We start from the raw sequence: 14,409 nt of genomic DNA on the forward strand, positions 1-14,409 counted from the left end.
CCTCCCCTCATATTAGATTCTTGATGTGTCTATTGCTGAACTTTGCAGGCTGACAGGTAATAAATATTTATATGAATATATATTGGGATGAATATTGGAATATATAATACACATAACATTTGCTATGAGCAATTGAGTCCCTTGAAAATTTTGGTACCAGAGTACGATCTGACTTTGACTTTGCTGAATACCTTGTTGAATTTTGCTTAAACATTGCAGTTTGTCTGTTTTTTTGTTCGTCTGTTCAACACTCGAGACACCGACATTGTGGCTTCACACTGCTGGTGTTGTTTCTTTTGCAAATGAGTTTCCCAGAATTCCTCATTAATCAAAAGATGGGGAATGTTGGCAGTGTAAGTGCAACACCAAGGAATATTCTTGTTCTTTTTTTTTTTTTTTTGCTGTATATTTCTTGTTTTTCCAATTTTAACTGAGCCTGCGGCGTATTTGACAGTGCTCTGTTTTCAGCGAGTATAGTGTTGGAAGCGATGGGATCGTGGCAGCAGAGGGAGCTTGTTAAAAGAACAACAGCTCCGGCTTTCATGACAGAATGAGTATGCAGACGACTGAAGGCATGCTGTGCAAAGATCTACAGGCATTGTGCGACGGCTGCGCCAAATGGACCTGCCTGCGCTGGAACGGTGCAGCGGGGAATGAAAGGATGTCCACAGACACAGCAAGGGTCCTTTTTTTTTACACAGTACAGTGTTATTTTCACTGAAAGGTGTTTGACAAGATGACCACAGCCATTTGTGTGTGTGTGTGCTGCATTTACCAAAAGGCAAAAATGGGAACAGAAATATGGCTTCAAACAAAACATCAGGCATCATTCTGCCGGCCTTGTATTTAAAAAAAAAAAAAAAAAAAGGAGATAAAAGAAAAGAATTAGTAAGAAATAGTTTTAAAATGGCAAATTTAATTTATATTTTAAAAATTGAGGTTTGGTTTGGGATATTTTAGTGGTAGAGCAAAACCAAAAAAAAAAAATCATTTCAAAGAGTTTCAGTGACTCAATTGTTTTTTATTGATTGAAGCAGAGGCAGATAATCACCATTACAGGTCAACTGAAATACACACTCTGCTCACGCCTGACATGCACCAAGGCCTTGATTTCAGTGCAGTCAAACTTGAATGGGAAAGCATTTGAACCTGAGGACGTTGATTTGATAGCTGCTCACTCATGAGTCGTCCCACAGTGCTTTGCAGCGTAACCTCCAGGTGCTTCCGGATCACAGGCATTCAATCTCCTTCAGTCCTGAATCTGCCCTCACCATCAAATTTCATCAAATTTGAAGCCGGCCAGCGTGAAAGGCAAATGATTACAATCTGCTCTCCTGATTGTAGTCTACTGACCTTTCTGCAACAAATGTCTCTTTAAAAAGCAGCAGAGAATGTCAAACTATTCCTTTTTCTTCCATTGGGAGGGCTGAAGGGTCCAGCCCACACTGCTTCATCTGCACAGCCATGTCGAACAGGTAGTCGTAGCATTCGCACCTACAAAATGCAGCAGGGATGAAAAATACAACGTAAAGAATTTACATCTCGTGCTCTCAATACAAATCTACTAATATATTCTTAGTCATAAATAAGATCAAAGAGGTTAATAGTGGTGGGAGGTGAATGCTCACATGGTCTTGGCTTTTTCCCACGACTCGCCCCAGACATAAACACCGTGTCGGCGGACGAGGACCGCGCATGAATCTGGGTATTCATCCATGGCCCGAGCCATCCGGTCTTTCAAGTCCTTCTCCTCTGGTGTATTTTCGATAATAGGCACAACCAGGGTGTCATCATACCTGTATATATACACGGGGTGCAAAGAGACAAATTACACCCAGGCTTAAAAGTATTTGAGGCATTAACCTAAGCCATTAGATACTGGCTATACGTGTCTGTTCTCAAAGCCTGACCCCACCGTCTGCTCCACAGGGCCTCAGACTGTGAGGCAATCGAATCAAAGTGATACAGTGACTGCGAATCGGGCTTAGTGCTGAAACTGGGTAAGTAATTTATGAAGCAAAAATATCAAACAGTTTTTGATTCCAGCCTCTCCAGAGTAAGAATTAGCTGCTTTTCTCTGTTGTATATTATGTCTTTGTTGAGTTTTGGACTGTTGGTTGAATAAATCAAGCAATTTAAAGTTGCCACCTCTGGTGAGGAATCAACCAATGTGTGACTTCATCTTCCCAGGCCCACTCACTCACTTTGTACCAGGATACCAATAAACACCTCATTACAGCAAAACCTTAGGACAGGACTTTGAGTGATTTCCTTTTCATATTTTCTTTCCAGTTTATAGACTAAACACTCAGGGCAGAATAATTCTGAAAAATAATGAATAATGAAAATAATCATTATTCACTGCCCTAATCCAGCAGGCTCCTGACTTGCCTTAGTCCCAGTTGGAAGCAGAAAAAAAAAAAAAAAAAAAAAAAAAAAAAATCACTGCAACATTTCCTCATTTTATTCAGCTGCATTGACGAGTTACTAGCACACTGTCAAACCTTTAAAACTTTAAAGTGATATTCCCATCAGGCTTTTCAGTCAATTATAAATCGTGAACTGAATCCCTTAAATGAATGAGTGAGGAGATTTTAAATGACTGAAAGTATCATTTCCACACAGTAATTGATTACATGCACCAAAATAAACCTGAAATAAAAAGTATAAAACATCTTTGTGAAGTCAAAAAAAAAAAAAAAAAAAAAAAAAAACAAAACAAACAATGCATGCTTTGGATTAAAATGAAATTCATTGTAGGGCTCCGCATGTTTGGGCCTGTAATCTGCACCAACTATTGAGAAAGTGCTGCAAGACAGGGCACATTTATGTACAAAGAGAGGCAGAGAAAGAGCTGTTCATGTCGTCATGCGGCTTACGTCTAAAAACCCACAGAGTGTGATGAACCTGTACTCTCCTTGTGGGTGACTTGATGCACCATGTTATGCTTTTCTTAAGCTCGATGAAGGGCCATGAGCCAGACGCAGTTGATTCCCGCAGCAAAGTTGGCAGCTGCAGCACCATGCTATGCTGGAGATTTCTACTGTCAGATTGATAGTGAGTGAACTTGTTCCCTGGCAGGTGTGCAACACATTCATTTTGGAGAGCGGCGTGATAAAAAAAAAACCAAAAACAACACAAAACAAAAACAAAACAAACGGCCAACACTTCATAAATTCACTGTCTGTGCAAATTCACGCTGTGTTCGCACGCTGTCATCCTCTAGCGCTGCACTAAACATATCTATTATGAGAGCCAAGGTGCCTCCACCGACCGAGACTTTACAAAGCTCCTCTTGACTGAGAGATGAAAATGTGAGGAACCTCTTTGGACTTCACTAATCCTTGCTGCTTGATTACATACCGATAGTTGGAGCCTGAGGTGCCCTTACGAATCCCCTTGATCATCTCCTGGTGTGTTATCCTGAACTCCTTGCCAGGATACAGCAGCGTTGCCATGACAGCAGCCTTGGAGTGGGTGTGTATCACTGCCTGTGCCCCTGCATTTTAGCAAGAGGAAAAGCAGATTTTGATTTTTGAGTGTTATCTGCTGGTATTGTCTTTCTCAAATGGTGATTGTAACAAGGAAAGAAAAAGCACGTTGACCTTTACTTACAACGCCTTTATCACACAGCTGATAAATCACACGAGTGTAATCTTGTCTGTTTCTTTATTTTAAAAAAAGAAAAAAGAAGCTCATTTCTAGGAATATGTTAAAGCAATATTTCCACAAAACAGTTTCCAAACAGAAGACCTTTATTTTGTGGACAACAATCTTATACTTTATTTCAGAGTAAAACTATCCAACGAAAAATAAACCACACATTTATTGAGTAAGATGTGTTCAAAATGTGTTTGTTAAATAAAAAGGAAGAAGAACACAAGGACACTGCTTGGAGTCCATTATTGATTTTACAATTTGGTTTGTGTGGATATTTATTCCATCATTTCTAAAATGATAAAATGATGTTCCTGTGGTGGCTGAGAGGGCTCAACACACAACACAAACACATAGACAAACACTTTGCATATACGCAAGAAAACACAACCAAAATACACAAATGCCCTGCAAATGCACACAACACAACGGGACAGACAAATGTGCTGCAAGTAGAACTGACAACAAGGCGAGAGTGATGAACCCAGCGCAGACGTGCTCATTGTTCAGTGCTTAGTGAGTTACTGAAGTCGGCCACTCATCAGCGCTGACTAATACAACAGTATATACAGCTGGTCCTGGTCTCTGCCTTCAGACAATGGTTGGTAGGGCTCTGTGTGGTGTGTGTATGATGACGTGTATGAACTAGAGCGACTCACCTCTCATGGTGTAGGCATTCATAAAAAGCGGCGTACACTGGCTCTTCTTTAATTTCTTCCAGGCTGGTGGACAGCTGATGTCCCTCTCCTCCACGTCACACACAAACATGTCATCTGGCTGAGTAACACAAACAGTTACTAAAAGGGATGAAGTAAAACTTAGCACACTAATCGTTATAATACAGCTATATCAAAACACTGTGTCAAATGTGAGTCATTATGTCTACTGAGCAGAACGAAGTTTCACACTGCGGTGGAGCCCTCTCACCTGTATTCTCTCTTTCTGGACGCCTGATGGCGCGATGTAGATCTGCTCTCTGGGAGTTACCAAACACACAATAAGGTAAGTAAGGAAAGGAAGGAAAGGAAAAGTACAATCAAGTCATATCCTGACTGCCCCAAGCTTAATCTGTGTGTATCACACTCCTTTTCTTCCATTTTCTTGTAGAGCACATTGAGCAGCAAACACACCATGTAAACAAAATTTCAATAATTGGCTTGTGTGTCAACAATCTATCACATTTCCTTAAGTGAGCAGTCATTGTTGGAAGGTTTTACATTCTATGGTCTTAGCCAAAGGGAGCTAATGTGAGAAAGGCCTGAAATGTAAAGTAAGAAATGCAGAATTGTGGCATTCAACAAACACGAAGAATGATCACGTTGTTATTTAACTGTGAACTGCGAGGCTTAACATTTCCCCATAGGATGTAGAGGATAAAGCCATTGTACTCTTCTTTATCTAGCAACTAACATACCAGATAAAGGAGTAGCCTATTGATTTTGAGTGCAAGGTTTGGCGAGGCCGCCTCGGGCTCTGACTCATTCTGAGTCAAAGCAAAGCAACTGTGAAAAAGTGCTTCTAAACTTAAAATTCAGACCTACACTCACAGAAAGTAAAAATACACTTATTTGAATTTTTGTATAAAACATCTGACAGCACTACTGTCTGTTCAGTTCGCTTCATGTGTTGCATATTTTTTATCCACTTTCTTTTATGTAGACTGGGTAAATAAATGTTAGCGGCTTTTGTTTTAATAAAACAGCCTTTAGATTGCTGAGCTGAACCACTGAAGCATTGATTTATGAACAGTGTGCAGGCAGCCACAAGATGGACACATCTGATAGCTCTCCTTTACTGCAACATGTAGATGATGTTGGGGCCACAGATTCAGAGTTCAAACGTTCTTTTAACTGAATTTAAATCATCACTCTGCTGTCAAACAGCCATTTTAAGGAGTGATACTCTGCACAGTTTAAGTCCTGCAGCTGTGCTGATAACTGCTTATTTTCAATCTGAATCTAAAGGTGTAATAATTTAACAAAATGAAAGGAAATATTAGAGATACAATGTCTCTCTCTCTCTCTCTGAATGAAATACCATCACACTGGGAGCAGCAGTCAGTTAATCTTATTTTGGTTTCATCTGAGGTTTCATCAAGTTCCCCTGTTGGCCTAAATAAATGTCTGCCATTCGGCATATCGAGCAGGGATTTGCTAATGGGTGGTGCTTTCTTTGTAGCTGCCATCCAAAACAACACAGTTCAAAGATGTTTGTAATAACCTGTCAAACTCTTCATTTACAATTCTGTTTCATTACGGCAAAAAACTGTGGCCTTCTGTCTTCACCCGAGATTTTCACACACACTGTCGAAGCCGATATATCTGACCTCACATCAGGCTCACTACACATTTGTCAGCATCAAAAAAAAAGTATCTCCACAACAGCATTTTAATATCACTGTCAAACATATGCTAATAGACAGTGTGTGTCAGGTAGTAATACGGTTGTAATGAAGAACCCTTTAAGATGGAGTAGATTGTCACTGTTAAGTGATTGAGTATAAAGAAAAAAAGTGCTATTTCTGATCCTCCACACTATTCTGCAAGAAAGTAATCTGCATACGAACCCTCGTCTCAGACTGATCCCTCCGCCCGTCCCCGTCACCCATCCCAGCTGGTAGAAGAGTCGACATAACTCGGGGATGAGAACTCGGGGATGTTCGCTCTCCTGTAACAGACACACAGCTGTTAGACAAATAATCGAAGTTCAGCTTTAACGCTCTTTACAATCAAAAAACTTGAATCCACACATGCTCTACTGTTAATGTTCTTTTTTTTTTTTTTATTTAAAGGACGCTGTCACTGTGATGGAAACAACAAACTTAGTCTGTATAACCAGTGCATATTTTGCACTCTACAGTTTGGAGATATTCTATACGTTTCTTATTGTCAGAAAAGCCCATGAAAAGATCAAAACCAACAACTAATTAACCCTTCCTAACAACCAGTATGGCCGGTATAGCCAAAGCCTGGTTGTTCCTCTGTGCCGTGGAGCTCCAGTGATGTCCACAAGCTATTACAACCGCATCAATGAGCCACATTGCTGCACTGGGTGACATGTTCCTTAATGACCATGAATACAGAAACTGTAGTTTATTTTGACATCTACACCGCCCTTCTGCCTTAAAATACTCACTAGAGCATCAAATTAATATTAATCCACAGCTGAAAATAGTCCCTAACAAGAACACTAGTTACTCCAGTTTGATAAAAAAAATAAATAAATAAACAAACAAAAAAAACTACAGTGAAGTGTTTCAGGAAATTACTCAACCATTAAAAAAAAAGAAGTAAGATTTAAGTGTTGAGTAGAAATAACTGGACTTGAGGCTGTGTGCCAGAGACAAGCGCGAAACTGAAAACTGAGTATTGACACGGACTAACACACTGTTGGTTTTGGTCTTTTCCTGGGATTTGTTGATGAGAAGAAAACACAGAATAACACCAGTCCTATGGTTAAAATGCGTCTGAATGTGCTGTACTTTAATGGTGTTTCAGGACTGTGCCACAATACTGGAAACAACATAAAATTATCACTGCTGGCACTGAAAAATTACTTTCCTCCGAAAACTCCATGAAAACAGGTCTCCTGTCAAGTTCAGGTGCGTTTCTATAGCAACACTTACATACAAATGCAGCGTTTTTCTGTCATGTTATGCTTGCCTGTTTCTCTGCGGCCTCTTGACCTGCATCTTGGAAGCCATTGCTGGTGCCACACAACGCCGACATCTTCCTGTGAGAAAATCATTGACCACATTTAATAAAAATTCCCAATGCCAAGAAGATGTGTGAGAAAGGTTTGCAGTAACATTGATTTCAGTGTCATATGAGACGGGCTTAGTGCCCTTAAGTAACAATGAAACAGCATTCTGTCAGTGTTTTACTTCCTCATTTTGATTTATTCCCATCTGGAATCAGATACTGATCAAATAACACAGGGAAGAATAAGTTAGAACTGATGTCTCCAGTTCTCACTAATTCCTCTCCTTCCTTCTCCTCCCACACGTCAGTTATTGAGAAGTCAAATTCCTTTTGAAGTAAGATTTCTATTTTGCTAACGATTACACAATGGAAATTTTTATGAGTGTGACGACACAAGAAAATGGAAAGGTGTGCATATTTGGATATGACTGTTAAATAGAAAATAGTTTTTCACTTTGTTGTGATTAGTGTGTCCTTTGGAATTTTTAAAATCATCAAACAAAACATGGCAAAGAGCCCTTCACATTAAAAGAGTTTCCTGTGAACTACCTAGCTGCAGAGATACCAGCACCGACTCTACATTTAGTTAGATTTGTGACTGACTATCTGCAGTTTAAGGGATGGGTTGTGCTGCAGGAAGCTGTACAAACAGTCGGAACAGGAGCCTCCTCGCATTGTTGACAGGTAAATATTCTTAGTTAGCTTTTGTGAGCTTACAGTAAACACCAACTGGTTTAGTGGAGGACAATAAGCTAATGTTAAATGCCTGCAAGCTACGCAGCCAAAATTCCCTGAAGGGGAAAGAGTATAAGACTACAGGAGGGGTGAATTTTAGAAGTGCACACTACTACACATTACTACAACTGATAATCAATTGTCACTCACGGTCACTTCTGTCCTCACAACACTGCAAAGAGCTGAAGTTCAGAGAATCACTGTAAAAAGACACCTAATACTGATGCCCTTTTGTACCCGCGAGTTATTTAGTTACTAAACACTTTTAGATTTTGCTCCACCTTTTTCACTTGACATGGAAAATTCCTGTCTCAATGCAAAACAGTTCCTTATTTTGAAGACAAAAAGCTTTAATAACACACAATACACGAACACACTCAATGCATTCATATATAGGAAATGTATGTAATAATGTGTATTGTGTTTCATTTTTATTTGATTAGGCATTTTTAACCTTCCATATTGACCACCACAACTCTGATAATCAATTCATAGTTTTTATATATATATATATATATATATATATTTATTTATTTATTTATGATACACTGCTGATTTTGCAGGTTTTCACACTTTCAAAGCATGTAGAAATCTGTAATTTTTTTCATAGGTACTCTTCAACTGTGAGGGACAGAATCTAAAACAAAAATCCAGAAAATCACATTGTATGATTTTTAAGTAATTAATTTGCATTTCATTGCATGTCATAAGTATTTGATACATCAGAAAAACAGAACTTAATATTTGGTACAGAAACCTTTGTTTACAATTACGGTGCAGTTGTCCTGCCCCCTTTGCAGAAAAGCATCCCCAAAGAATGATGTTTCCACCTCTATGCTTCACGGTTGGGATGGTGTTCTTGGGGTTGTACTCATCCTTCTTCTTCCTCCAAACACGGCGAGTGGAGTTTAGACCAAAAAGCTCTATTTTTGTCTCATCAGACCACATGACCTTCTCCCATTCCTCCTCTGGATCATCCAGATGTTCATTGGCAAACTTCAGACGGGCCTGGACATGCGCTGGCTTGAGCAGGGGGACCTTGCGTGCGCTGCAGGATTTTAATCCATGACGGCGTAGTGTGTTACTAATGGTTTTCTTTGAGACTGTGGTCCCAGCTCTCTTCAGGTCATTGACCAAGTCCTGCCATGTAGTTCTGGGCTGAACCCTCACCTTCCTCATGATCATTGATGCCCCACGAGGTGAGATCTTGCATGGAGCCCCAGACCGAGGGAGATTGACCGTCATCTTGAACTTCTTCCATTTTCTAATAACTGCGCCAACAGTTGTTGCCTTCTCACCAAGCTGCTTGCCTATGGTCCTGTAGCCCATCCCAGCCTTGTGCAGGTCTACAATTTGATCCCTGATGTCCTTACACAGCTCTCTGGTCTTGGCCATTGTGGAGAGGTTGGAGTCTGTGTGGACAGGTGTCTTTTATACAGGTAATGAGTTCAATTAGGTGGATTTAATACAGGTAATGAGTGGAGAACAGGAGGGTTTCTTAAAGAAGAACTAACAGGTCTGTGAGAGCCAGAATTCTTAGTGGTTGGGTGGTAGGTGATCAAATACTTATGTCATGCAATAAAATGCAAAATAATTATTTAAAAATCATACAATGTGATATTCTGGTTTTTCGTTTTAGACTCCGTCCCTCACAGTTGTAAGAGTATATATTTTTTAAATTCATCGATTCCAGCTTCTCCATTGTGAAGACTTTCTGCTTTTCTCTGTTTTATAACATTTTAAACAAGAAAGCTTTTAGCGTTTGGATTGTTCACAGAAGAAGAAGTTACCCCAGGCTTTGGAAAACTGACTCAGGGATTAAGGGATTAATCAAGAAAAAAAAACCTCAGCAGATTAATTAATAATATAAATCGATAGTTGCATCCCTAAACAGCAATTGAAAAGAACAAGCCTGTATGATAAGATAAACTATGTGATAATGAACATTTAAAGTCATTAAAGTGGTTCACTTTCTGAGTGGTCACGGTTACGGGTGTTTTACCACGTTTTGTTTTTATACAACTGAAGTCTGTTTTCTGCTCATAAGCTCTGATGTAGCTGCTTTTGAAATACTGTACAAGTCAGCACGCACAACTTCAGTGAGCAATCGTGTGTCACTGAAGACTGGGTATGCAAATTCTGATTTCAAAGAAAAGATGAAAGTATTTTCATTTCATTAAGTGGGTCTCTGTGCCAAGTTGTGTGCTTATCAGAGAGATCGGCTGCTGCAGTCTTTGGGTCGGAATGAAAGCATAACATAACAAACTTAAATAGTAAAACTGGCATCTCTTCTTAGATGCAACATACTGCATTCAGTTCCATAAACAGACGACTTGCTGTCATTTTTAGCTTTTAAAACCATTCTGTTGTGGTTTGTTTATCTTCTTCCTTTGTAGACAAATGCCATATGGTACATGTACCAGCAGGTAGGCAGTCACAATGAGTGCATTGTTTCAAGTTTAACCAAAATTAAAAAAAGTTTTTAACAAGAATCACTGACAAGGTTCTTTAAAACAAAGCTACTACTAGAAAATAAATATAATTGTAACACTAAATAATTATTTCTAATAATATATTACAATAAAAAAAAAACTATGATAATGCATATTTTAAGTCACTTTTATCATTTGCATTTCACATCAAAATACAAAGATGTGCTAACAGATCCAAACTATGGGTCTGAGCAGCGGCTGATGAAAAGCGTCTCTTCAGTTTTTGGTTTGTACTTGTTATGGGTGTGTGCAGCGTCACGTCTTGTTGTATACACCTGTTTCCTGTTTTGAATTCTGTTGTAGACGCTCTGGAAAAACTGCACGTTGGCACACACAAATGTGTCATTTAAGTCACAGTACACTAAATCAGGTCAAACAGTGCTTAATTGAGAAATCATCTGTTTAGGTTGGAATGAAACATAACAAACTTGCATAACACAACAGGCATCTCGGATTACATAAGAAACTGCTTGTTCTAATAAACATTCATTTTCCGTATTCATTTTCAGCCAAATGTTGTTTGTTAATCTTGTTCCTTTGTAAATTAATGCCTTATGGTACATGTGGCAAACGCAGGCATTCACAATAAAATAAAATAATAATAAAAAGCTAAAAATTACAGTTATTCAAAATTTGAGAACAAGATTGACTGGCAGGTTATCTTTAAGCAAATGGACTTTACTGAAATATAACTTATATAAAGAACATGCAATTAGTCGTTTCATCTTTGATATGTCACAAAATTGTCTAAGAATGCCAATCACAACTTAAGTGGAGCCGAAGGTGACATCTTCAAATGTCTTCAAAACTGTGAGTGTTCAGTTCACAACCATATGTGACAAAGAAAAGCAGAATTAGAGCCTCTAATTTGAGAGGCTGAAGTCTGCTAATATTTAGCATTGTTTCACTATTTTTGCTTGAAGAATGACTGAAACAATTATCAAAGTAGTTATGTCGATAAACTAATCAATTAATCAACTAATGGTTTCAGCAAAGTAATTAGCAGTAAGTTACAGTACTCATGTCATACTCCAGCCTCCATTGGTGCCTCATGTATTCCATTAAATCTGACTTATGAGTAGTCTATAATAAAATTAATCATAAATCAGGACCCAAAAATTAATGAAAATATATGAAAAGAAAAAGTATGATGTAGAATATTTAGTCACTTTTGTCAACAATGGTTTAAGCCAAAATTTTAATGGATCCTGGTTGAAATGTGAGACATCACTACTTTTTGAGGCAAACATTATAATAAACGTAATATACACGAAATTTGATAATGTATGTGTGCTCTAAGATATTGTGATTTTATATTATTGTATTTAATTGCTTAGATTATTTTATTTTTATTTTTCCCTTGTGGTTTCCAATTAGCTTTTCGCCTCATAAAGACATGACTATAATTTACAATTACATATTCATTTGCATAATACTTGTCTCTAATGACAAGGAAATTTATATTTATTAAGTTTTTTTCATGAGAAAAAAATGTTGACTTTTTCTTATGTTTTAATTAACTGATTATCATAATATAATGAAACAGCAAAATAATACACAGATTTATTGATGAAAACAATCGTTATTTGCAGCCTTAACAGGCAGTGAGTCGCACAACAAATGGACCTATTTGTTATTAGAGTTATTAGGTTTATAGAGGAATAAAACCTATGAAGCTTATGTCGTTGACTGAGGCAGAACATATGGTTAGATGTGTTATTTACTAGCTAACTGAGTCACAGTACTCACATCACGTTTGAGTAACTCGTCCCCCCCGAAATAATGTTCAGCCTGAGTCGTCAGAAACATTCATACTGCTGCTTTCTCAGTTTTGTAGCATAAAAGTTTGAGCTGTTACCTCATAAAATATTATAAAATGCAAGTGAAGTTCTGTGCAGCTAGCTAGTGCTAATGTTGCCTCAGCTCTAGCAACATTTAGACTAACTTTGAAAACAGATTATTTTAGTTTGCAATGCAATGCATGTTACACTGTGACTAAGGTAGTTTGACATGTGCTCTTAAGAGCAGTAAAATATGCATAAAAACAACTTCTTACCTCAATTATGTTGTGAAATCAGTCTGCGGTTGAAGTAAACTACGTGACAACAGTAAACGCTACTGCTAACCCAAACGTCATCAACGTGCGACACACAAACAGGATACAGGGATGTTGCGGAGAAATCTGCCCCCTCTTCATATACTGCCTCCCACAACGCCCCCTCCGTGTTTACCTTTAGGTTAGGTTTGGTTAGGGCCGGGGGGAGGTTGGGCTCAGCTCAAACACCTGAGAAGACGACTGGTTGGTCAGATATAGCCTAAGGTTAGGCTCGGGTGAAGTGAAGGGAAACGCATGCCGACAGGGAAACAGATTTCTACACAACACCGGGCGTGAAAAGTGTCACTAAACCTGTTATCGTGGGCTATTTTTAAATTGCGTCCATACTGTACATACCATAATGGCATGCCATGTGCAGTGGAAGAGGAATTTAGTACTTACTTAAGGGAAAAAAGCAAAACAATACTTATTATAAAATACTATAATTAAACTTCATTCAAAAATCCACAAGTAAAGGTGTTTGGAGTTGAATACTCATTATGCAGAATTGTCCATGTCAGTGTTATATATTTGTACGCCTAAATGTTATTACTTTATAGTTGGTTGAGGTGGAGGTTTTATGTAATTGAAAATATAACAATTCACTATATTTTATTTAGCCTAATATATGAGGTTTTGTATTCAAAATCTTAATCTGAAAAGTAACTAATATTAAAGTGAGGATGATTTCAAAAATAACACCATGAATAGTTTTTATTATAAATTAACTTCATACAAAGTGCAGTAAACAGAAAAAAAAATGGGAATCAAATCAATATTTAATGATTGTTTTAATGTTCCTTTAAAACAGCGCCATTTCTCCTACACCTGCACAGTTTTTCAGGTACAGTATCCTTGAGATCTTGCCACAGCTCTTCTGTGGATTCAGGCTGTCTCTGAGTGTCTTTTGTCTCCTCATGTAATCCCAGACTAACACCATGATGTTGAGATCAGGACTCGGTATGTTTTTGGAGTTGTTGTCATGCTGCAGACACCTCCCTGATGGTATTGCATGATGGATAAGAATCTAAACATGTAAAACATTTGTGCATATATGTACTATGCTGAACTGCATTTCATTGTACACCTGCTTCCTGTGTGAAATAATGATGAAGTTAAATCTAATACATTCTAGCCTTTTATCTTTCTCTTCCATAGGGTTCAACATTTAAACTCTGTTCAGTCCTGTGTTTTGACCTATAAAGCCTCCTCTCTGAGATAGCTTGCTGTTTGCTGTTTTTTGCATCACCCCTGCCAGCTGTTTGCCTCAAATCCAGTTTAAAAACTCTAATCACAGGAAACACCATCAGATCTAACATCATACACTTCGTCAACATTCTGCATCTCCGCTCATTGACTTAATAAACCCTCTTTCTGTTCTACATCAGACCGTATGTCGTACCTATCAACATTTGACACCTTACTCTGGTTGTCAGTTGCTCTCACTTACACAGAGGCTACAAATGTACACAAAGATAGCAGATACACAGCTAAACAAATCTAAACAAAGGCATGCAAGAATACACAAGGCAAGGGCGGGACAACAAACATCATACAGGATATCTTGTCATGGTAGACATTAAACATGCCATAGGCTATTTGTCTGTGGTCATATAAACATAGGCCTATGCTGTAAATGCAAATGCAAAAAAAAACACGTACAATTTTTTTCAAAGTAAGTCATAAATGTAAAAGAGGACTATTTCATAAAAACTGTTCCATCTAGTCT

At 38.2% G+C, this 14,409-nt stretch overlaps 1 protein-coding gene across 1 annotated transcript; it reads right to left on the reverse strand.

Moving 5' to 3' along the window:
* Positions 1-1,000: 1,000 nt before the first annotated feature.
* Positions 1,001-12,838, reverse strand: apip (APAF1 interacting protein). The gene is made up of 8 exons (XM_023405278.2): positions 12,642-12,838; positions 7,320-7,389; positions 6,224-6,324; positions 4,585-4,633; positions 4,317-4,434; positions 3,364-3,499; positions 1,629-1,796; positions 1,001-1,494 (listed from the first exon to the last, which is right to left on the reverse strand). The coding sequence occupies exons 2-8, from the start codon at positions 7,383-7,385 to the stop codon at positions 1,395-1,397; spliced, it is 738 nt and encodes a 245-aa protein (XP_023261046.1). The 5' UTR covers positions 7,386-7,389; positions 12,642-12,838; the 3' UTR covers positions 1,001-1,394.
* Positions 12,839-14,409: the final 1,571 nt, after the last annotated feature.

This window comes from Seriola lalandi, unplaced genomic scaffold, assembly GCF_002814215.2.
Source record: "Seriola lalandi dorsalis isolate HSWRI2012SDOR001 ecotype SW California unplaced genomic scaffold, Sedor1 jcf7180002054270, whole genome shotgun sequence".
NCBI lineage: Eukaryota > Metazoa > Chordata > Actinopteri > Carangiformes > Carangidae > Seriola > Seriola lalandi.

Excerpts from the sequence above, each read along its gene's own strand:
- apip (XM_023405278.2), bottom strand. The coding sequence starts at position 7,385 with ATGTCGGCGTTGTGTGGCACCAGCAATGGCTTCCAAGATGCAGGTCAA. Across the intron at positions 4,435-4,584 it reads TCCAGAAAGAGAGAATACAG|CCAGATGACATGTTTGTGTG; the intron begins GTGAGAGGGCTC and ends TGTGTTACTCAG. Across the intron at positions 1,797-3,363 it reads ACCTCAGGCTCCAACTATCG|GTATGATGACACCCTGGTTG; the intron begins GTATGTAATCAA and ends GTATATATACAG.